At 36.1% G+C, this 26,845-nt stretch overlaps 2 protein-coding genes across 3 annotated transcripts in view; one reads left to right on the top strand and one right to left on the bottom strand.

The window, feature by feature from the left end:
• Positions 1-26,845, bottom strand: part of l(3)02640 (porphobilinogen deaminase-like protein l(3)02640) — a 327,247-nt gene that overhangs the window by 258,818 nt on the left and 41,584 nt on the right. The window lies entirely within an intron of this gene.
• Positions 1-26,845, top strand: part of LOC136834294 (uncharacterized) — a 269,565-nt gene that overhangs the window by 231,318 nt on the left and 11,402 nt on the right. For both annotated transcript variants that reach the window (XM_067096681.1, XM_067096680.1), the window contains 3 exons: positions 7,173-7,399; positions 11,679-11,814; positions 24,917-25,059. In XM_067096681.1, coding sequence (XP_066952782.1) covers positions 7,173-7,399; positions 11,679-11,814; positions 24,917-25,059 — 506 coding nt within the window. The remainder of the gene's footprint in view (positions 1-7,172; positions 7,400-11,678; positions 11,815-24,916; positions 25,060-26,845) is intronic.

Here is a 26,845-nt window from a genome sequence, read left to right as displayed (position 1 = left end):
GGTCAGCAATTTCCAAGGGGCGCGCGAGCCCTATGGAAATATTAAAAATTCTCTAATTATATTGGTTATTCTCTTAACAAGAGTCGCTAAGAAACAGCGTCAAGTAGCTCACTAATTTATTCCCAAAAGAATAAAAACACCCCTTCTCTTTCTCTTTTTTTTTATTTTCCTTTAAATCTGGGAGAGAATTTTACTCATAGATGCAAGGGGGCGTGGAGAGAAGGACCAACTCCAAGGGCCGTGGTAATAAAAAGGTTAAGAACCACTGCTATAAATACTTACAGTGACTTCAGCAGAGACATATTTAACTGGCCTCTGCAGGTACAAATGTCGTTTGTATAAATTCTTCTTTAGACATATTTGAACCTGGTTCTTCGCTTCTATAAATTAACATCCAATTTTTCTTGAAGTTTCTTTTCGCTCATATTAATCTCGCTTGTTTTCTTGCAATAATTCCATTTAAAGAAACTTCTGTACTACGATATTTAGGCCATCAGCTCTAAATCTTCCACTATCAGTTCAGATCAGCAGTTTCACGGTCCCCTTATCCCTTTCCTAATGTTTCTGAACAATATATCTTTCAAAAACAATTTATTTTATTTCTGTGCCTTTCGTTTCTTCCATTCTACTTCACTAGCACTAAACAAATATTTCATCTACATAGATCCAATCTTTTCTCAGCATTCCCAGTGAACAGCACATCACTACCTTAAAAAGAAGTTGGTTCAACAATCTCTTCATGCATTCCAACTTACGGTTACCCATACGTTTGATCATTTTCCACACTTTGCTGCTTTCCTTACTTCGTATACTCGAATATATTTATGGTCAACCCTTAAAAACTTCCTGAATCTCATTTGCCATGAGAATCTTACCAGTCGTAACTTGAATCAACAACTTCCTCCTCTTTCTAAGTTTTTCAAACTCTTACCAGCCTATGCAGCTTCTCGTCATGATTATTTATCAGTACAGTCGGTTAATTTTCCATCAACAATCCCTGCATTATCTCACAAGATTACATCTACATAGATTCTTTCCATGACCGTTAGTCATTGCTCGGTCCATTAAATAGGAAACCTCGGCGACACCATATACAATTATACCAGACCCAGTCAGATTCACAACTGAACATTCACATAAACTTTATCGTAACCTTAAAAGCTCTCGTGTTATTGTTAGAGAGTCTAGATAAACGACAAACTATTACTTCCTGTTTCATAGAAAACGCCAGTGGTCCACAACGCTCACTTAAGCCACTTTGGTGAACTTACAATCATATAACTAAGATTTTTATTCTGTGTACTTAAGAAAGTCTTGGGCCACCAATGTGGCCGAACCCTGGCCCCCTTAAGTTTGAACAACTTTGAATCTACACTACACGTGTCCCCGTTGTTCTTATGGAAATCCATAAATAATTTTTCCCCACATATTCCTATATACTGTATACTTGGGAGCCTCCCTCGTGGCTCCATCCCATCCTGGGCCAAAGAACCACAGTATAAACAAATTTAAATCTAAACTATATTATGAAGTTTTTACATAAGCTTCCTCATGTCTACCACAGAGGCCATATAAAAGATTTTTAAACGACCTCATCCTATGTTCATTCTACATTTCTAAATTCTCCCCTTTTGAAAATGGGAAAAGGACCCCATATAATCAAACATATTATATGTCACGTTCGATTGAAACTGATCCAGTGGTTCTGGAGAAGCCGAAAATATGAAAAGTTTACGCCAGAAAGACATAAATGCCGGCATAAAGACACACGCCTGGCAAACTTTGATCCAAAAAAATTCACTTGAGTTCCGGCTCCGCCGAGCTAATATTGCTGTCATATTTCTCCCCTTATTTTCTAAATGACACAAACGGAACGTAAAACAACGCTACTTAATCACTAGGCCGTCACTGAATGTCAAAGCCGAGAGAGTGGACGAAAAAACGTAGGAAAAATATGCAAGATATTTTAAAAGAAAAATTAACGTTGTTTATGAAGCATCAGACAAGCAAAGGCTACTTAGCCATTACTAGGTCTACTGAGCAAATTTGCCTTGGCTTAAAACTTCAGCTTCTAAAACTTAACAGATTAAACACCCTGCCCAATTTCCACTCCTCCCTCAACAAACCAAGTATTGTATACGCACGCGCGCGCGAGCGTACGTATACACACACACACACACACACACACACACTCACTCACACACATACACACCCTTCCTCATCTTTCATTTTCATACCTCACGGTTTCAGGGATTCGGAACATAAAACTATGAAGAAAAATATATTTTTACACTCAGGATGAGAAAATTTTTTCAAGCTATAAGTAACATACCCTGGACAAATGATCATTTTCAATATATATCAAAGCAAAAACGTCTTTTTGTGCAGCAACACATAGGAACGATAACAAACTAATTTATAGCAATCAAGACATTTGGAAAGAAGAAAAAAGAGGAGAGAGAGAGAGAGAGAGAGAGAGAGAGAGAGAGAGAGAGAGAGAGAGAGAGAGAGAGAGAGAGAGAGAGAGAAAAAAATTATTATATATATATATATATATATATATATATATATATATATATATATATATATAAATATATGGAGACAAACAATTATATACATACATACAAACAATTATACATACATACATACATACATACATACATACATATATATATAATGTATGTATATATATGAGCGTGTGTAGTGCTTTCCTATAGGACGGAAAACTGGGGCGACCAGTCGAGCGAATAATACTTTGCATTTCGGGGGAGAAAGTAATTTTGGAAAACATGTTGGCGGATCTCGTCCCGAAGCGGAAGTCGCAAATCTGTCTGGGATGATCATCAGGGTTATGGAGATCAGTGCAGATATGCAGGACGCCCATTTGCCGTGTAAAAACCTTTACCGAGAACATTATTATACATTTAGAAATCTACATGTTACGTACGAAAAATGGGATCGAATAATCTCTGTCACTGAGTATATTTACGAATGAGCGTTAAAGATGTCTTTTTATTGGAAGTAAGTGTATAGTGATTATGTATTTATTCAGCAGAATTATTATTCATATTCTTCATTACGATTAGAAAAGCATATACATACGCATACACTTACACGAAAAACGGCGATAAATGTATTTAGGTAAATTATTAGTCAGAAACATACGAGAAATCCTTTAAAATTACACTTCCGTTCCTTACTAGGCAACATTTTTACTTTTCCTGCGAAATAAACAGTTATAGCTGTTGATGCCTCGATTGGTTTATTAGGAAATGGGGAATTATTAGCTAGCTTTGAAATTTTAATATAACTTTCCGTAACTATTAGTGAACGGAATTTGCGTCTAAGGAAAGTGAGGCGACTGAGGTGGCCTCTGGAATTGAGACAGTGTCTGCATGTGTCTGTAAATGTATATAGTGTAGACGTGTATTTGCTCATTGTTTCAAAACAAATAAAACAAAATGAACAACCTCTGAAACAGTGCTATGAAACAGTATAGTACCTCATCTAAAAAGGTAATCTGGCGTTCTGCAAAACCAATAGATCACGCTAACTCGAAAGGCACTTGCAGTACGGCCAATGGTGAAAGTACTCAATTCAAATAAAACTCGTGGAAAATAGCGAGCAAAAACTTTCCTGTGATGATTCATATCTAGTATCGCTGATAAAAGAGATACAGAATCCGGAAATCTGCCGGCATGCAGACAAAATTGCACCGTATAAGAAATAGCGGACGGAGCAGAATTCTCAGGCGTCTGACATTTACTTCATCTCTGTAAACAAAGGGAGCTTTATAAACATTCACTTCATCTCTGTAAACAAGGCATCTCTAAAACTTTATAAATATTCACTTCACCTCTGTAAACAAGGAGCTTTTAAAACCTTCATCTCTGTAAACAAAGGCTTTCCATTCATCTCTGTAAACAAAGGGAGCTTTGTAAATAGGGAGCTTTATAAACATTCACTTCATCTCTGTAAACAAAGGAGCTTTATAAACATTCACTTCATCTCTGTAAAACAAATGAAGCTTTATAAATATTCATCATAAACAAGGGAGCATAAATATTCTCTGTAAACAAAGGGAGCTTTATAAACATTCACTTCATCTCTGTAAACAAAGGGAGCTTTATAAACATTCACTTCATCTCTGTAAACAAAGGGAGCTTTATAAACATTCACTTCATCTCTGTAAACAAAGGGAGCTTTATAAACAGACTTCATTTGGCAAGGGAGCTTTATAAACATTACAGTATGACTTTAGAAACATTCACTTCATCTCTGAAGCAAAGGGGCTTTAATAAAATATTATCTAGACTTTCAGAAGAAATAAAATTGCACCATTTTGTCTTACTTTCCTCATTCCCTTTGGTTTTCTCCCACTTCTAAAAAACTACCTAATGTCAATTTGTACTTGTTGCATCAGAACAAATCCTATTTGTTTTTAGAGTAACTATCACAACTATAATTACTAAACACCTTGATATACTTACGTTAAGTTCGTCAACAATTCATATATCCCCTTTAAAGGTATCTTTTGATAAAAAAATATTACTAGTAACACAGTATTAAGGAATTGGTTATAACGCATCTTACAAATCTTACGATCAACCAGCGACAGAATTAGACCCAAATATGATAAATTCTGGTCTGAATGACAAAGTTCCTCGCACACAAAAGGTGTATTTACAGATAGTCGATAGCCAAATAAATTAGTTTCCGCATGGGCTGTTCTGTTAAATGCTCATTCCTTGTATGAACAAAATCATTCTCTCTCTCTCTCTCTCTCTCTCTCTCTCTCTCTCTCTCTCTCTCTCTCTCTCTCTCTCTCTCTATATATATATTATATATATATATATATATATATATATATATATATATAATATATATATATATAATATATATATATATATATATATATATATATATAATTATATATATATATATATATATATACATATATATAAATATATATAATATATATATATAATATATATATAAATGTATATAATATATATATATATATATATATATATATATATATATATATATATATATATATAATATTATACACATGATAGTAAGTATGTATGTGTGTGTTTATTCAAAAAAAAATTACAAAACACATGCACAACCATTACCATGCTAATGTAATTAAAGATGTAGCGCAATTAAAATAAAACCAAATTTTCCCTATTTCTTCATCGTTGATAAATCTTTTTGTGTGTGTGTGTGTGTGTGTTTATCATAAATCTCGCATTCGTACGTAAAAACGTAAAAGTTCTGACACATGAAATATATGGTTATGACCATACATTTTATCTTTACGCAATTATTCCCGTGGACGAAACACAGGCAAAAAATTAAGGCATGAGCTGATGTTTAAGACAATAATATACCTAATAAAGACGAAATTCCTGGTTCTTTTCATTTTACTCTTAATCTTTATTTACTGTCGTTTACGGGGAATGCAATCTCCACAACGATCACTAATCTCTGAGAGAACCATTCTTCAGTTTCTTCACAATGTTTATTCCACAATCAAAGGAAAGACAACGACATTAATTATTAAAATTTTGCATGATTTTCATTTCTTCCACAGCTAAACATCAAACTTTCTTTTTACCTGATCTATATACAAAAACTGCTTTCAAGATATACAAATCACAGCCCCAACAAAAAGTGTCACGCATTTGTTGGCTTAATTTTTTTTTAATACCATTTCATTTCTTGTCTGATAAGTCTTCGCTTGGAACATCAAGTACAGAAAATTATACAGCCACAAAAGATATAATATATATATATATATATAAATATATATATATGTATATATATATATATATATATATATATATTTATGTTATGTACATACATACATAAGTATTTATATGTATATATATATACATAGTATATATATGTATATATATATATATATATATATATATATATATTTTATGATTTTAGAGCGGCCATGCGATTACAGCTTATAGAAACTCATGAAAATCAGGTAACATAACAATCTGCCAGGTCTAGACCACGAAATTTTTTTTTTAACCTTAAGCATAAAAGAAGAAACATAATTAACATTCTAGAACATATATCCCGTCCTTTAAGGGTACGAAAATTTCCCCGTTATCAATAAGACAAGTATCCCACACTGCTTGGAATTCTTCCCCTCTCACTCTAACAATTTATGACAACAAGTTATTGAAGTAATAAGTGGAAACGCTCCGCTGAACATCGAATTGTTAAACAGCTCTTGGTAAGGCAATGTTCCAATGTTCCAAAGAAAGCATTCATGTAGTGTGAAATTATTATAGTGCGTAAGCTGTATTATCTGCATGATTATTGTGTGCCTCCAACTCGAACACTGTTTAAATTTACCCTTCTGACAGAAAATAAGCGTCCCCTTATTAACATATTCCTTCAGAAACCTGACAGTTTTAACTCACATTCCATAACTTGGAATGGAGTGGAATATAGAATTTAGGCCAAAGGCCAAGCACTGGGACCTATGAGGTCATTCAGCGCTGAAAGGGACATGGAGAGTGTAACAGGAAGAAAACCTCGTAGCTGCACTATGAAACGTCTTAGGAGAGTTCGGATAGCAAGATGGAGGAGAAAGAATATGAATGGAGGTACAGTAAGAGGGATGAAAGGGGTTGTAGCTAGGGGGCGAAGAGACGCTGCAAAGAACTTCAAGTAATGCCTGCAGTGCACCGCGTGAGGTGCACTGACGGCACTACCACCCTAAGGGGCATTTCATGAATCCATAATTTAAACAAGGTTCGTGATGATGATATTCTGAGATTAATTATGAACGTTACTTTAGGTATATTCATATGAGCTCAAAAAGAATGAGTCTAGGCTACATCGGAAGGAACACCAAGTTATCTATGTAACGCAAATTACGCGGAAAAAACGATAATAATGCCAAACATTCTCGCAGCGTGTTCAATTATCTTACCCTTTTCCGTTTCAGGTGACTCATTTCACATGAGCTCAGTAAGAATGGTCTAGGCCTATATCGAAAGCAACACCCAGTTACCAATGTAGCGCAAAATAACGCGGAAAAAAAAAATACCAATAATAATGTCCAACATATCGCAGCATGTAACCCGCTAATGGTATAACTGACTTTCTCACCGTATCCAATTATCTTATTTCCATTTCAGGTGACTCAGCTTACACCGAGAAAAGTGTGGAGATAACGGAGCTGCTAGTACCTGAGTCGCCACGGGACGGCGATGACGTCACTCTGACGTGCAAGTTCCGACTTGCCGGCATCAACCACCGACTCTACACGGTGAACTGGTGGCGCGGGAAAGACCAGTTCTACACTTACAAAGGAAGCAGCCAGGAGCCCAAGAGTTCGTTTTCTTTCAAGGGAATCACTGTCAAGGTAAGCTTGAATTGCTTAGCTCAGGTCTTGCATTCTGGAGGGTTTAAATCTGTGGTTCTCGATCTTTTTTTTTTAGTGATGGCACCCACGGTAAATCATTACCGTGGCACCCCTTCATCATCATCCCACCTTATCGCATGAATCAATATTATATATATATATATATATATATATATATATATATATATATATATATATATATATATATATATATATATGAGTAGACACTGATAATTATATGAAGACTTCTGCAAACTTTTTTTTTTTTTTTACAAAACGTTCATTGGAGATGATCTATTCAAGACAAAATTCATGACAATCTTGCGGCACCCCTAGGCACTGTCTGTGGCACCCAGTTTGTGAATCACTGGTTTACATTCTAAGCCAGAGAACTTTTTTCCTTCATTGAGGTATTTTTAGCGCTAAGCGATATTTTTCCGTTGTTTTCCCAAGTCCGGAGAGATAGGAAAGGTTAGAACATCTATCAGAACAAATTATGAAATGAACCTTCCAACGATCGTTAGAAACACCTGGAAAACCCCATCTAGGGATTAAGCTGAGATGATAATATGCTATAATGGACAATCACTGGAATGAAAAATAAGTCTTACTGCCCAAATCTGATATCTGCACTGAGGATAAGGAACATTACCATTCACACTCCCCCTCCCCAACAGTGATGTGGCAAATGTATTCAATACAGAATTGAAACTCAAACATTCAGTAAGAAATATCGAATTCCTAAGATTCAACTCTCTCGTCAATGTTTAAATTAAGAACTTCCTAATCAACGCGTAACATCCACTGAATGCATTACATTCTGCCTGCCACTCAGGACAGTCTACTGAGTAAAAACACAAAAGCAAGAATAATGCATAATCATTACATCACAAAAACCAGCATACAAAAATGGAAATGTTGGTTTGAACGAAAAGCAAATAACAAAAGCTTCGCCATTACGCGTAAGAATATAGGTCCATTTGTCCGACTGACCAGTGTACAAATGGAGTCGAACATCATCGTGCATGTTTACACCACTCCTTCGAATATCAGAGTTTCAAATTTGGCAATAATATGGACTGGATTATAAAATTTAAGTCAAAGGCCAAGAGCTGGGACCTATGAGGTTATTCAGCGCTGAAACGGATACTGAGTGTGAAAAGGTTTGGAAGGTGTAACAGGAGGAAACCCTCACAGGTGCACTATGAAACAATTGTTTGGAGGAGGTGGAAAGTGAGACGGAAAACAGAGAATATGAACGGAGGTACAGTAAAGGGAACGAAAGAGGATTGCAGCTAGTGGCCGAAGGGACGCTGCAAAGAACCTTAAGTAATGCTTACAGTGCACCGTGTGAGGTGCACTGACGGCGCTACCCCTTTACAGTGGGCAATAATATGGGACTGAGCTAATGGCTCCCCAGCCCACCAAAACATTAAATCCATAGATTTATACATATATATACATATTTTTTTGTCAGTCTCGAAGTGAACTAGACAAATTTTACATCTTCACAACTGTTTACTTATGAATATCTCAAAGATAAAAGACTGAATTTATGCTATTAAAGTTCGACACCTGGATGGGTTTTTCATGACTAAAATCCCTTATAACAACTGACTTCAAGTATTACAATTCCTTGAGGAATTCTGAGATGACCTCTAGGTTTTATTATTATTATTATCATTATTATTATTGTTATTATTATTATTATTATTATTGTTGTTGTTATTATAATAATAATTATTATTATTAGTAATTTCAAACAACTCAAGAAAATCAGGAGTTCATTAGCAAACGGCTGGCATGAAATTATCCAACTTCATTATCGCAATAAAAAAAAATTAAGAGAAATATAGCCGCTACTTACATGCCATCAGCAAGATCAACAATGTCCAATTTAAGAAAATGTAGTAACAAAAGAAACATTTAATTATCACCAATAAAAGCTGGCTCGACGAAGCACAGATTACCATATAGATCATATATGCTAATCCCGGCGGTGCCTTTCAGAAATCAGGCATGACATTATCTCAGTCTCATATAAGCCAGACTTGATATTAGGTAATTAATGTCCCTCATTTAGGATATGGTAAATTAAGGTTTTTTTGTAGAGACCCATTTCAAATAAGGGAACAGAAACTGAATAAATTGCAGCATCGTCATATGATATATGTATGTGTGTATATATATATATATATATATATATATATATATATATATATATATATATATATATACATATATATATATATATATATATATATATATATATATACATACCTACATACATAAACTGGAGGATCCAGATCCAGGGGGGGTGCACCTGGGTACGTGACCCACCACGAAAAATAGTGACAAAATAGTAATATTGAAGATTTAGATAATAATAACAAAGAGAAATATAAAATTGGAAAAAATCTATTATAGAAATAAAATACTGAGAGCAAATAATAATAACAATTATATAAGTATATATATGTATGCATATACATATATATATACAGTACATATAAATATATGTATACATGTATATATATATACGTATACATTTACTGTACCAGCTACTAGCCCCTTACCCTTCTACACCCAGTTTCGACCCACCACAGTAGAGGACTTTCCAGGTGCACAACTTATTGCTTAAGTCAACAGAGCCACAATGGGGTTTAAGTGTTCGTGTTATTGAGTTTTGGCTCGCTCGGAAATCAAACCTGAAATGCCTATTTTGATGAAGAATATATATATATATATATATATATATATATATATATATATATATATATATATATATATATATATATATATATATATATATATATATATATATAATATATATATATATATATATATATATATATATATATATATATATATATATATATATATATATATATATATATATATATATATGATATATATGGGAATATTTTCTATATAAAACAGATATATATATATAATATATATATATATATAACGTTTAAAAAATGTGGAAAAATATTACAAACGCCAAAATCTTGGAAAATTAAGGCATATTCAGAGACCAAACTGTCTCACCATTTGCCTGGAGGAGGAGGCAGTTTTGGTCTCCGAAATATAGCCTTTATTTTCCACATTTTGAGTTTGTATGGGCTCCTTATATTTGATATATATATATATATATATATATATATATATATATATATATATATATATATATATATATATCTACAGAAGGATCCACAGTAATACTCTTGCTTAGAAAGACAAAATGTATTTTTGTAAAAATATAAACAGAGCTTACAGCTTTCGTCCATCCTTCTGTGGACTTAATCATAGGGAATAATATAACCATCCAAAAATATCCTTTTTGTTTATAAATGCATCATTACTATATACAATATCTTTGATTGTCGGTCAACCTGTATTAAATTCGGGGTTCGGTAGCAGCGGGCATCGAGTAAGAATTCTCTCAAATAAGATTATAGACAAGTATCCCTGGAAGTTTAGAGCAGAGCTGGCTGTGGTCCTTTCTTTTCTACAAATAATTTAATGTAATTATTCTAAGTAACGTTAAAGAAAAGATGAAAGCTAAGCTTCTAAGGAATGGGCATCACATATGTTTGTTAATCAATGATTTCCTCAAAACAAATATTAGTCGATGGCTTTGAGTATGAATGGATAATATGGGCAGTATTAAATAATATTAAAAAATTGAAAATGTGAATTAAGATGAGTAAGACAAAACTAGATCATGAGGCAGCAAAGAGTTAGTAGAAGGAAACAAGAAATGCTGAATGCCACATTGTATGAAAAAGGTGTCAGTACAGAAAAAATCAAATAAAACAAGTAAAAAATGCGCCGAAGTTTCTTTGGCGCAATCGAGTTTTCTGTACAGCCGCTACAGCGTATAATCAAGGCCACCGAAAATAGATCTATCTTTCGATGTCTCGGTATAATATTGTATGAGCCGCGGCCCATGAAACTTTAACCACGGCCCGGTGGTGGCCGATCCTATATCGTTGCCAGAAGCATGATTATGGCATACTTTCACCTTAAATAAGATAAAAAACTACTGAGGCTAGAGGGCTGCAATTTGGTATGTTTGATGACTGGAGGGTGGATGATCAACATCAATTTGCAGCTCTCTAGTTTCAGTAGTTTTTAAGATCTAAGGGCGGACACAATAAAGTGCAGACGGACAGACAAAACCGGAACAATAGTCTTCTTTTACAGAAAACTAATAAACCAAGATATTCTATAGAAACTTCCGCTTAACCAAAAGTCTTTGTTTCTCCTGTTTCAGAACGAGGAATCGTCTAACGAGTCGGTAGTATTGAAAAGCGTCTCCGAAGAAACTTCGGGTCTCTTCAAGTGTGAGGTGATGGGCGAAGGCCCCACCTTCAAAACAGCGGTCCTAACGAAGTCCATGAGTGTTGTAGGTAAGTAAAAAGGATTTCATTATACACTACATTCTTTTCGTTTTTTTTTTGGTTATTCTCTTTCATCTTCAAAACTACTTAAAATTTTATTTTCAAGTGAACCTCTCTTTCTCAGTGTCATTATAGCCACCGTAAATTTATTATTTCTTTACTTTCTTTACCATCTCTTTTATTTATCATTCATTGCATGTTCAGTTCTTAATTTTTCGTTTTTTTGGTTATTCTTTTCAAACTTTACTTAAAATTTTATTTGAACCTCTCTCTTGTTTATAGCCACCGTAAATTTATTATTTCTTTTTTCTTTACCATCTCTTTTATTTATCATTCATTGCATGTTCAGTTCTTAATACCTATTTTTAAATTGGTTAAAAGTTTTCATTTTAATTCGTTTCCACACCTTCCCGTTGGATATTTTCGTTCTATTACGCATGTTCACTGTATTTTGAGGAAGTTGGATAAGCTAGTTAGTGATTTTTCGGACTGTTCCATATTAATTCATGGACATTATGAATTATAATATTAACACACACACACACACACACACACACACACATATATATATATATATATATATATATATATATATATATATATATATATATATACTGTATTTATAAATGCGTATTAATGAAGGCTGCATCAAGATGGAAATCTTCCCTGTTGGCTTAAAGAGTTGGATGTTCCACACCAGGCCTCCTACTCCCTTAGGACAAAGGCCTGTGCTGGCCTAAGTTAGTTAAATCTAAACTAACCAACCAATAATGTCGTGTAAAGAGCCTCCCTAGACAAGAGAACCACACTCTATACAAGAACGCACGAGTCCCACAAATCTGGAGTAGGTACTCAAAGGACCAAATTCGGCACTTGAAAAGTGTAGCAAAGTTCCTAGAGGCAGGTTCAGCCTGGAATCCGATGAGATTCTACCAAGGCATTCTACTGTTTTATTTACTTCTAACTCATAACACCAACAGGCTGGGGTGTTCGACAGATACAGTCTTCTCGATACGTGACAAATAACAAAGAGCAAACTTTACACTTAAATGCTCTCGTCTGAAACATACTTACATGTGAGTGAAATCTGTGCAAGAATAGAACATCCTTAAAGTGAGAAAGGATAACTGAAAACCAGAGGTTTAAACCGATAGATTTGAAATATCTGAACACAAATAAAGTCCTCTATTTAGGGACATTGATTTCTCGCCTGTACAGAGTTAATCACCAATGACGAGAATAAGAAACTTGTCCCTCGTATCCAGCTCTTGTCATACTAAGATTCGATGGTGCTTTCGGTAAAATGAAATTAAGGAAACTATTAAACTTCGGGAAAGAGTGGAGGGGAGGTCAAGATGGAGGGAAGGGGGTAGGTGAGGGAACTCGAGGTAGGGGAAGAGAGGAGGGGGTGGGGAGTAGGCGCTACACTCGCTGATTGCAATTAGACCAACAGTTCGTTGAGACAAATTTCTCAACTTCAACCGTGACCTCCTACTTCTCCATCCGACCCCGACCCCAGTCCCCCACCCCACTACTTCGTCCCTCATTCACACGTACACACAAACATAGGCACACGTTCTCTCTCTCTCTCTCTCTCTCTCTCTCTCTCTCTCTCTCTCTCTCTCTCTCTTCCGATGCAGTTTTCCCGGCTCTTTTAATTAATGTGTAGACGAGAGTCTGAAGGTGTGCGTCTTTTCTGGTCTCTATATACGTTCTCTCCCCCCGTCCCAAGTCCCCCCTCCTCTCTCTCTCTCTCTCTCTCTCTCTCTCTCTCTCTCTCTCTCTCTCTTCAAATTCTATCCGAGGAGCTCAAATAAATTACAGAAGTATTTCTCAGCTGAGCACCACTTTAATGTGACTCATTCGAATGTTTATTAGAAATAAACTGTAAATAGTTGCCAATAATTCGAAAAGATTACACTCTCTCTCTCTCTCTCTCTCTCTCTCTCTCTCTCTCTCTCTCTCTCTCTCTCTCTCTCTAGCTATTATCTCGCGTATATATTTATCTCTTTCTCGTAATTCAAGATTATCATTGTTAGTACAAGTTTCCATCGCTGGTAGAGAACAATTTTGTCTTTGACGGTGTATTCCTGCAATTAGTTTCATATGTAAGCGAAAACTCATTTTCATATTTAAATTCAGATTTATAACAATAACAATAAGTGGTCTTAAATGTACAATTTTTATGGCCTTACTACAACCACTTGGCAAAAAAAAATTTGCAATATACCCTTTTCGGCCCCTAAAATTACGATTAATATCATCAGCCATTATATATAATCTTTTATCGTCAGTTCGTAATTCTCCTATCTGACATTAAAGGATGATCAAAAGTTTTCACACTGCTGCAGGTCTTCTTGTAGTGATAATTTTGAGCTTAATTCTAAAGCAATAATGTTATATCAGAACACACGAAGGTCATACCCCAGTTTTCAGAGAATTCTTCAAAAGACTGTTTAATGAAATCGCCAAGATGCAGCATAAACTGATATTAATCGCACTTTCAACACTACAGTAATTTTAGTGATATATATATACATAATACATACATATATATATATATATATATATATATATATATATATATATATATATGCATATATATATATAATATATATATATACTGCATATATATATATATATATATATATATATATATATATATATATATTCTCGATGTTGGAACCAGTTAACACATTTTATTTTATCATACTTATATGCCAGGTTCGTGCAATTACCGCCGCTATTTTTATCACTAAAGCGTAAGTAAAGAATAAAAAAGCAATACGCATTATTAAAATCAACTATTGGATAGCCGTCTCACCAGTAAATAGAGCCGAGTTCGATCTCAAAAGGCGAGTCAGGAAAGGAACAGTGTGGGCGCTTTTCCTTCAGAATCCTGCATGCCACTGTTAACTCAAAAGGTACCTGGTTGTTAGTCGCAGTTAAGGGCTATAGAGAGAGAGAGAGAGAGAGAGAGAGAGAGAGAGAGAGAGAGAGAGAGAAGGTTGGGCGGTTCTTAGAAAGCCAACTTGATGCCAACATGGGAACTTGCCCAAAATTTGGTAAGGTACTGAAGGGAACAGCAGGCCTGATATGGACCTCTGAACATTACCCACCAACAGAGGCAATGGGAAAGAACAGAGAGGGAGAACATAGAGAGATGAGTAATCAGAACTCCGTCATAATGTATATTAGTATGTCATATATGGAAACGGGAAGACCTCGACGAGGCAATCCACACAAAGCGAGGCGACCTCGAAGAGGTAATCCGCAGGAAACAGGGAGATCTCTAGGAGGGAATTCATGGGAAAAAGAAAGGCCTCGCCGAGGTAATCAACAGGTAACAAGAAGACATGGGCGAAGTAATTCACATGAAAGAGACGGCTTCGACGAGGTAAAACATAGGAAACGGGAGGACCTCGACGAGGCAATTCACATGAAAAGGGGCGACCTCGACGAGGCAATTCATACAAAACAGGGAAGATCTCGACGAGGTAATTCACGTGAAAACCTCGACGAGATAATTCATAGGAAACGGAGACTTCGACGAGGCAAATCACAGGGAACAGGAAGGTCTCGACGAGGTAATTCACAGGAATGGGAAGACTCGACGAGGTAATTCTACCAGAAAACCTCGCCGAGATAATTCACGGGAAACGGGGGATTTCGAGGCAACGACGGGTAACATCCTCGACGAGGTAACCAAACGGAAAATCCACGGTCAGGAAGACCTGAAGTATTGAAAAGCGGGAAAACCTCGACGAGATAATTCACAGGAAACGGGGGGATTTCGACGAGGTAATCCACGCGTAACAGGAAGGCCTCGTCGAGGTAATTGAAACGGGAAGACCTCGTCGAGGTTATGCACAACTAAAGTTGCTTAAACCATTCAAAAGGCGTTCAGTCAAAGGTCTCCATTACGTGCAATAATATCTCGTGTTAATTAATAATAATAATTGTAATCATAATTAGCCCACGGCGGCAATATACACAACAAACGCCCAGCCTGGCCAAAGCAGCGAAGTGCTACACGAAGTGACGACAAACGCCAGGAGGTGAAGAGAGAGTAGCACCAATGGTGGTGGCTTCCCTCCCATTGCTCTGCGGCATCCCTGGCATTTTTTCGGTTAGTCGGCAAATGACTTCAGATCGAGATCGTTCTCAGAGCCATTTAACGCCATTATCATCAATGTATCTCTGAGAGGACAACTCTCCCTCCCGCTCCCGGCCCCGCCGCCGTCGCCGTCTCTCGCTTTGCTGCAGTTCCTCCTCCTCCTCCTCCTCTTCCTCTTCCTCTGTCTACGTCACGGTAGCGCCGTGGGAGAATCGGAGATTAACTCGCTCTCTTCCTTCATTTATCTCTCTCTCTCTCTCTCTTAGAATTAGTGGGTAGTTTAGTTTTCGGGTCATGTTTTCCTTTACCAGTTCACTTCTGAGTTGTTTTGAGAATGGATTTAAATCTCTCTCTCTCTCTCTCTTTAAATTAGTAGGTAGTCTTAGTTTTCGGATCTATGGTTTTCTTTACCAGTCCTCTTCTGAGCTGCCTTCTGAAAATGGGTTTAATGATTTTATTCTTTCATTATTGTTCCTTTGGCTTTTAGTACTGCACCTTCCTTCAGCTCCGCATTAAATCTCTCTCTCTCTCTCTCATAATCTGGTTTTCATGTAACTTGTTGCATGCAAATTGCTTAGCACTTCAGAAATTCCAAATTCCGTTAACCTACCGCAGTCATGGAGAATGTTCATCTATTCAGAGTTAATGAAACTACTTATCAGAGGCCCAATAGTCTAAAAGGAAGGCCCGAAAAAACACAAATCAGGGACTTTCAAGAACTTATCTACATCTAAACCTACATTTAGGCTTCATCAATTCGTAATGATCTTCAGTATTATTATTCCGAGATTTAATATAGACAGACCTCCACTCTGGCAATCTGAACCGCTGACCTGTCATCTACCTGACCATCACTTTATCTACTCACTCACGGAGGGCATAAGCAAAGTGAAACCTGATGTGTTACTGAAAATACTCAGGAATTATAGAAAGCCTTTCATATGTATGGTTTAACCCATTCCCGGCCTACCAGCAGTGAGCAGGCATTTAATTATCGTCGCCAATGGCAATCAGGTGAAGTGTGAATTTTAAGATGGCAATCTCATCTCTTCTAATCCATGATTAACTGATCAAAATTTATCTGGCATCGTAACTGCAAGGTCACTGGCGCCGAAGATTTTTTTTTATCCTAATCCATGATGCAATTAGCATCGCTAGAAGAAAGAAGTATATGATGCAACGTAAGTCTGATCGCTGTGAGATCGCTGAGAATAGTAACAAATCTGGAAATGATGTAGTCTGACTAACGTTCATAAAAATTGTGATTGGGTAATAAACTCCTTAGAATTATTCCAAACTCCCTGGGAAAAGAAAAAAAACAAACCAAATCACTAACTAAACCTTCGCAGGTTTCTAAAACTTACATTTATTCAAACTCTTTGCCCCGTTCTTTTCCTCGCTTCTGGAAACAAGAAGCAAAGATTTTAATGTATTCAGTGTCCTCCCCACTTCCATACCCCCTCCCCCCCACACACACACACGGCCCTTTATCTTTCTCTAGCATCTTGTCTCTGTTAAACACGACACAGAACAAACATTAACCTTAATAGCTTGTCTTACTAAATGATTTCATCTTGCTTCCTTCTATATAGTTCCTTCTGATCCAGGAGACATTAAACTGATTAAATTCATTACATGTACTGCAGCAAAATTAATACAGCAAATGCCACTACCTTCAGATACAGATCTTGTCAGTCATGTAAACAAATTGAGTTTAGGTATTCAAAAAGTAAACAAAACACTAATTGAACACTGATTAACAAGACTGTAAATGGACGACATTCTTTGCTCGAATTTGGAAGGAAGGAAAGATGGATCTCATGAGATCTTTAGTACCTAATATCAAGTTTATAAGGCATTAACCCTGAGAAAGTTATACGCAGCTATCAGTCAAAGACATGTATAAAAAGGGACCCTCACGTTAGATTTCATAACTTCTAAGTCACAATGTCGGATTATGGCACCTTGAACATTGATACTGTAACCTATTAATCATAATGTGTTTCTATCACATCTTACAGTATCGTCAAACAAAACAGCTTATCAATCATGACATTTGTCTACAGCATATGACACATCATTCTTTAGCTAATTAAATAAGGTCTGGTTACCTAACCTGAAACCAAATTATCATGTTACACACGTCATTTTCTTGCTTATCATATAACGTCAACTTGTAGCACCTTAAACAAAATTATCACTTTACAAAAGATTTAGCTTAACCTCCACTTTACAGCATCTTGCACAGATCAATTTAAAGCCTATTCATTGCGACACCCGACTGTAGCATCTTGCACAAATCAAGGCAACAGCCCTACAACAATTTCGGCGTCGTCTCCGCAAGCCGAAAGCCAATATTTTCACCCGTCATGGGCAATGGGTGAGGAAACGACATCATCTAATCGAATGTAGATCCTGAGTACTGTAGTTTATTCCCTTCACCCAATCTCGTCACCCTAACCAACACCCCCTCCCTCCTCTCCCCCCATCCTTGCCAACCCACGTACATCAGCTTTCATGGTGATTACACAGCTGTACCGCGTCCAGGTAGTTTAATACATTCAGCGAATTAATTCTACTAAGCTGTTTAATTAAACTCACGCACATATAGCATAACTATTAGTTTACCGTGTACGCTATAATGTATATATATATATATAATATATATATATATATATATATATATATATATATACTACTATATATATACAGTATATGTATGTACAGTATGTATATATATATACACATATATACATACATAAAAGCTTTTTATAATACACATATACACACACACACACACACACACACACACACACATATATATATATATATATATATATATATATATATATATATATATTATAAAATTTAGGTGTGTGTGTTTTTCCTATGTGTTGTGCTCTACTCAGTCAACTGATAAAAATAAAGGTAAAAGATTAAAAACAATATAAGAATGATTGAAATTAAAAATACTCTGTAAACACAGAACGGCATGGCGTTTCTGAACTCAAAAGAAAGGATAAGAAGCGACCGAAAGAGTAGACTTGAGCTCCCAATCTCCACGAAGTAATTAAGAACTGAAGTGCAACCAAGACCTAACTCATTCATTCACCTTCCCCATTCCTGCTCTCGTTTTCTCCGGCCACAGGTAAAACAAGTACAAAATGCGCCGAAGTTTCTTCGGCACAATCGAGTTTTCTGTACAGCGTATAATCAAGGCCACCAAAAACAGATCTATCTGTCGGTGGTCTCGGTGTAATGCTGTATGAGCGCGGCCCATGAAACTCGCAACCACGGCCCGGTGGTAGCCTGTGTTGTCGGCACCTATAGCGGTGCCAGACGCACGATCATGGCTAACTTTAACCTTAAATAAAATGATAACTGCTGAAGCTAGAGGACTGCAATTTGGTGTGTTTGATGATTGGAGGGTGGATGATCAACATACCAATTTGCAGCCCTCTAGCCTCAGCAGTTTTTAAGATCTGGGGGCGGACAGAAAAAGTGCGGACGGACAGACAAAGCCACCTCGATACTGTTCTTTTACAGAAAACTAAAACAGGTACCAAGTTACCTGTCCCATCTCTTCCGGAAGAACTGAGGCCCCCCCTCTCCCCACCCCACCCGAGAAAAACAACGTCCCAAGTTTTGTGTACACAGAAGACTGGGCTTGGCCATCTGGCCTTTCAGAATAGAATAGAATAGGATATGGAATTTGGGATAAAGGCCAAGCGCTGGGACAAATGAAGTCATTCAGCGCTGAAACGGATATTGATCATAAAAGGGTTTGCAAGGTATAACAGAAGGAAAACCTCGCAGCTTCACCATGAATCAATCGTTAAAAGAGGGTGAAAGCTAAGATGGAAGAAAAAAGAATATGAACTGAGGTACAGTAAACGGAATGAAAGGAGTTGGAACTGTGGACTGAAGGGATGCCGCAAAGAACCTAAAGTAATGCCTACAGTGCACCGCATGAGGTGCACTGACGGCACTAGCCCCCTACAGGGCTGGCCTTTCAAAAACCGGAAGTGAGTCAAAGCTTGAAGAATTCGGTTGCCTAATAATTTCGAAGGCTTTGAGATTGGACTTTTATTCATAGATACGTGGAATATTTACACCCAGTTACTTCTAATCAACAAACTGATTTTTACGGATAAAGTCAAGATCTTTTTGAACCACGAGCAAGCTTGTGGTACATAGAAGTAAATGCTTATTGGAGATGCTGGTATAACTGATATCAAATCAATATAAACGATATGACATAAATATAACTGATATCAAATAAATATTACTGATATCAAACAAACATAACTGATATCAAACAAATATAACTGATATCAAATAAATATAAATGATATCAAATAAATATAACTGATATCAAATAAAAACATAAACGAATAATAACTAAAATTGAGATGCAGGAACATGGAGGCTGAAAACAGAAGTGCAGCCCTGGAAACTGATCCTAACACCACACTGAAGAAAACAAACAACAAGGCTCAGAACAAATACTGTACTCAGTTCCGTCTGTCAAGCCAGCGATCAATATCAACAGTAAGGTAATATTCGCTAAGGCTTGAGGATAAGGACAAGGACACTTACAAAGGAGAAGCAACAGATTTTGTGAAGATTAAATCATTAATATATGTGAGGATGACACTTCTGTAGGTGTGAAAAGTCACGTTAAAAAGGTGGAAAGGTAGAGCGGATAACAGAATACAGAGAGATACTATGAGGAACAGGGACACCTTGGGAAACTCAATAAAAAACAAGTAAAAAATGCGCCGAAGTTTCTTCGGCGCAGTCGAGTTTTCTGTAAGGCGTATAATCAAGGCCCTCGAAAATAGATCTATCTTTCGGTAGTCTCGGTATAATGCTGTATGAGCTGCGGCCCAATTGAAACTTTGCCTGCGGTATTGGCCTTTCTATATCGTTGCCAGAAGCACGATTATGGCTAACTGAACCTTAAATAAAATAAAAACTACTGAGGCTAAAGGGGCTGCAATTTGCTATGTTTGATGATTGGAGGTGGATGATCAACATACCAATTTGCAGCCCTCTGCCTCAGTAATTTAGATATCTAATTGGACAAAAGTACGGACAGAAAAAGTGAGGACGGACAGACAGCCAGCTGTAAGCTTTCATTTCAGAAAACTAACATCTATTGTGTGGAGCTTAGCTATTACGGCTTTTTGACGGAATTTCAAAAGCTTCGTAAATGCCAATAAGCTTCGTACAACCCGACGTTAGTATCCTACTGGTAAAACAGCTGGTAAAGATTGCCGATGATCAAAATACCAGACACAAGGTTTCATAGAAAACGTGTATACATCAAAACACTTCAGCTAGTGGAGTTAAAAACATCTAAGATGATGACGAGGTAGACATTGTTTTCATAATGGATTCAAAATAACAGCTAAGAGCCCCGCAGACGTTATGAAATCAAGGCTTTAGGTTTGGGCAAACACTTGTGATTACGATCGGAAGGATCAACAACAAAGGGGTAACGTACAACAGATGCACAACTCTGGGACTCTTCCGTCTTTTTATTCATTTCCAAGCTTCACCTCCAAGCACTGAACTGAATATTCTATGTGACACAGATAATATAAATCCGTTTACATTTACTCATATATATATATATATATATATATATATATATATATATATATATATATATACATATATATATATATATCATTATATAATTTAATTTCTTTCCACTCCATTCATATAAACATTCAATTATCCTTCTTTCAAATACCCTCATAACCGTACTTTCGTTTATATTCACTTTACGCTTCCTCCTGTTGCAAATACTTTCAACATGCGGCACTAGTTCCTGCTGTCTCTCTTCACTATCCTCAATCAACACTGAATCATCTGTGGACATCAGCCACCCAATACTCCATTCACGAAACTTTCTTATTCTATCATTTGCGTAACATCTCCTGTACTGCCTGGCTTTTGGTTCGCTCCATTCATGAAAATATTAATCAGCCAGAGATCCATGATAAATCATTGTCCCAGGCCCACTTTTACACCAAACCAGTCACTCTTATGTCCATTAGTCGAACATTCGTTTCACCTTAATACCAGAGAATTTTAATAGCTTTCAGAAACTTATATTTTAAGCCAGGGATCCATAACGCATCACTGTCCCAGGTCCACTTTTACACCAAACCAGTTACTCTTTTGTCTGTTATTCGAATATATGTTTCACTTTAATAGTAAAGAATTTTAATAGGTTTCAACAAATTGTTTTTAAAGCCATACATACTCAGCACCCTCAAAATCGTGTCTCCACCAACGCTAACAAACTTCTTCAAAGTCTTGGTTTGACATGTAGGGGTTCCCTTCATTCGCAAATTTCCAAGCTTACTCTTCATAAAACATAACAGACCTATACACAGTTCTCCTTGCCTGGACATGCATTATTCTTCCCCAGTCAGTCCTTCTGTGTGTTTTACTCTGTTCATTGGTAATTTATTCCCCTTGTATGTATCGAAATAATCTTTATTACCTCTTCCTTTACTCGTCATTCATTCATTTCTTTGACAGAATTCCCTCATCCAGATATAACTTGCGAATCCCGGGTGGCCTACTCAGTAACACTTACCATCCACACCACAGCATCTTGCACGTAATCCTGTGTAACTCTAAGCTGCTGCATCATAAACTCAATGATATTTTCTCTCCATGTGCTTATAAACACTCTTGATTCTTTTCGCTTTTGTATCGACTAAACTGCACTGTTTCCATACAGCACATATTCATTTGCAGGTAATTTTAACATTAATATCCTTCTCCATTTGGGCCATTTTCACTTTGAATATATTTCTAGGCCACATTCTGGGTCCCTCCTTTCCAACTAAAACTATCTCCTAATTCCGCTTTCGCTTCAACCATGTAACGATCAGGTACTCTTACAGCCACTACGAGTATTTTCTTACATTACATCTATCAACTTACTCTTCCATCTATTCTGGACATAAGTTATGATCTGATACTTTTTCCTTTCTCAGTTTCTCTTTCACGGGTAAATATTTCGTATGATCTACTTTGAAAATCGTGTTTTTCCTAATAATGTAGCACTGTCAGAACACAAGAGACTCTCCATGCTACCGTTATAATTTATTTCATATACTATACATTTATCAAGGGGTTATATATCATAAAATACTGTAAAAATGTAATGTGCATCCATATATTTATGTTTCAGCGAGACAGCCTGTGACGAATAGACTAAGTTTAATCATAACGAAACCCTAAACAAGATAATGCAAGGGAACTTGATAACCGTTACACAGTATACTTTTAAGCACGCAGCAACTGTGAAATTAATTAAAATATTACCTTCATTTTTGAAGAGACAAGTACACTAGTACATGATAAAAACATACCTACAACTAGAGGAAGGAGAGAAATAACATTTGTTAACCATTACTTTTGTTAATGCATCGTCGAATCATTCCGGTTACGAGGACACCACCAAACTACTGTTCATTAATATCAGTCAGAACATACAAAGACTCCCCCATTTATGTGAACCAACACATACACGCCAGCAGTCCTGGTAAATTTCATTTGCATCGCCGTCTTTTCCTATCAGCATCACCGCTGGAGCATTATTAGAGGGAAGGGAGCATAAAAAAAAAAAAAAATGGCTATACAATAGAATGCAAATATCAGTCTCTCCCTGAATGTTCGATAACAACCGCGCCGGGGGAGAGTCGCAAGGACTCTCTAGCAAGGAGATGGGAGTCTCGTGTTCGCCACCAGGGGTCCCTTAGTTGATTCGGGTGGCGCTAGGGGGACGCACATTCGCTTGACAAACTTCCTCTAGATCTTGCAATGGGGAAAAAGTAGCGTGAGATTCTTGTTCCAATTTCTCTCTCTCTCTCTCTCTTTTTGTCTATCTGTTATCCCTCGTGGACTGTAGAATGTTAAACATATTTGCTTTCACACCGGAAAGAAAAACAATGAATGATATAAACTAAAAGAGTGATTTCATTTTGGTTATTAAGCAGTTAAATAAGACTTCTAACTTCGCTGAGGTGACGGATACTTTCGGTCAAAGGTTTCCCGTTCATTTTACAAGTAATTAAAGCTGCATATAATTAGACTTGTACGGTAATTACACAGCGTCATCACATTTGGTGGAGCTGTACACATTATCTCTACAGGTGCTTTTTAGGAACCACAAAATTAAGAGCAATAAAGTTCAATTATTGGTTTACACCGTTCACTCCTGAAACGTGGAATTATGCCCTTTTCTTTGACATCCTGTACAGGAATATATTAGTACCAGTTTAGCATAATTAGGCTTGATATATCTGCCGTACTCCAATGACAATAAAATAATCTTAAAATGTTTTGTTGGCTGCAGCTTGCATTGTTCATCGTTTTCAACTTCTCCAAATGTAGTCTGAAAAGATTAAACTGTTAAAATCGATTTTTAAAAGCCACTTTCGTTGAGAATAAATGAATATTGAGCTTCAATTATGTTACTGAATTGGGTATTGCTGAGCAATGAGTATGAACTGGCTGTGACTGGACATTAGGTATGCACGCCTGAGCGTTAGTAGTGACTGAGCATTGGTTGGTACCAGGTACTTCGAGCGTCAGCAATGACTGAGCACTGGCTGGCACCAGTTGCTCGGAAAGTCTGAGTAATAAGTGTGACTTAGGTAATATATATACATATTATATATATAAATATATATATATATACATATATATATATATATATATATATATATATATATATATATATATATGTATATATATATATATATATATATATATATATATATATATATATATATATATATTATGTAATATATCCATATATATGTTGTATATATATTACAATATTCTTTCTTTTAACGTGCTTTTATTCATATACGTATATATAATAACATATATAGGTATATATATACATATATAGTATTTCGCCTCCACTCATTTCTTCATGAAGAATAACTTCTTTTGCAGTGCCTCCGGAAAGAGTGGAGATCAGAACATTCGCCTACCCGGAGAACCCCTTGTACCGCGCTGGTGACACCATCGACCTCAACTGCACCGCCAGGAATGCCAAGCCTAGGGCAGACCTCACCTGGGAGATCAACGGACGCAAGGTAAATATAATAATAATAATTCGTTCTATGAAGAATCTGTCTTGATTTATCTTGCCGGTGAATGGAATGGGATATAAAATTTAGGCCAAAAGTCAAGCGCTGGGACCTATGAAGTCATTCAGCGCTGAAACGGAGATTGAGAGTTAAAAGGTTTTAAAGGTTTAACAGGAAAAAAACCTCGCAATTACACCGTGAAACAATAGTTAGGAGAGGGTGGAAAGTAAGATGGAAGACAGAAGAATATGAATAGCTTACAGTAAAAGGAATGGAAGGGGTTACAGCTAGGGACCGAAGGGGTGCTGCAAACAACCTTAAGTAATGCCTACGGTGCATAACGTGAGGTGCACTGACGGCACATACAGCATTATACCGAGACCACCGAAAGACAGATCTATTTTCAGTGGCCTTGATTATACGATATTCAGAAAACTTGATTGTTCTTCGGCGCAGTTTTTACTTGTTTATTGTTGAGTTTGGGAGATGACGGTGTAACGAATAAAAAAAAAATAAAAAACAGGTAAATACAGCATATCATGTCAAAAAGTTGATGTTTTAAAAGGAAATTCCTTGGGGTTAGAATAATGAAAAATCCAAATTATCACTTTCTATGGCGATGTCTTTTTATGCAAGATCGACAGAGCACGAAAGGAAAGCAGGGGAGGGAAAGGTAAAAAAAAAAAAAAAAAAAAAAAAAGGATCCTATCCCTCTAATGAAGCGTTAGTCCAGCCTTTTAGAGGAGAGAGGATTAAATGGTATTAGGGAACAGTCTTATCTATGTTCCCTACACGCGAGTTTCTCTGATCCAGCTAAAGAATGCATCTGGAACGCTTTTAAGGTCTTCAGTGCCTCCAAATAAATGGCTTAGAAGAAATTATTATTACCATTATTATTATTATTATTATTGTATTATTATTATTATTATTATTATTATTATTATTATTATCATCTTCCCAGTGTCTCTATAAATGTGTATACAGAAATTATTATTATTATTATTATTATTATTATTATTATTATTATCTTCAGTGTCTCCAAATAAATGGTATAAAGAAATTATTATTATAATTATTATTATTATTATTATTATTATTATTATTATTATTATTATTATTATTATTAATCAGCAAATTAACCCTATTCAAGCCCACTGGGGCCACTGACTTGAAACTCAAGCTTCCAAAGAATATGGCGGTCATTCCAAAGAAGTAACAGAAAGTAATGGGGAATACAGAAAGAGATCAGAAAAACAGATAAATCAGAAAATTAATAAATGAATAAAAATGTAATCGAGGAAAATTCTTTAACCAAGCGACCATTCTTTCTAACACAAGAATCAGGACAATGATTATCTTTTCTGACATGAGAAAGATAGCTGGAGAGGCAACCTAATCATATCTTAAACAAATCAGACCTATTAGAAAATAATATAAGAATGGTATCTAAACCTCCCCCACAACGACAACAAAAAAAACCATAGAGTTGTGTTCTGGCAGTTTATTAGGGTGAAGGAAAACAGTCGAATGGAAGAATCCATTACTTGGTTTATTGATTTCCCTTGCGTGAAATTTTGCAGAATTCAAAGATTTTTTAATACCGCAATAAATTTCTTAGGGGATTTTGTACTAACCGTAGTTACAGAGTAGTATAAAGGGAACATACAGTAGTTACTCTATGAATCCTGATAACTGTATGAATTCTTCAATAGCCGCTTTTTTCTGGCCTCAATTTTAGGAGAAACAAATTTCCAGTAATGATTCAACTAATAACCTCTGGCATCAACGGGAA

The sequence above is a fragment of the Macrobrachium rosenbergii genome, chromosome 53 (assembly GCF_040412425.1).
Source record: "Macrobrachium rosenbergii isolate ZJJX-2024 chromosome 53, ASM4041242v1, whole genome shotgun sequence".
NCBI classification, from domain to species: Eukaryota; Metazoa; Arthropoda; class Malacostraca; order Decapoda; family Palaemonidae; genus Macrobrachium; species Macrobrachium rosenbergii.
Note: the sequence above shows the minus strand (reverse complement) of the source record. Positions and strands in the feature narration are given on the sequence as shown.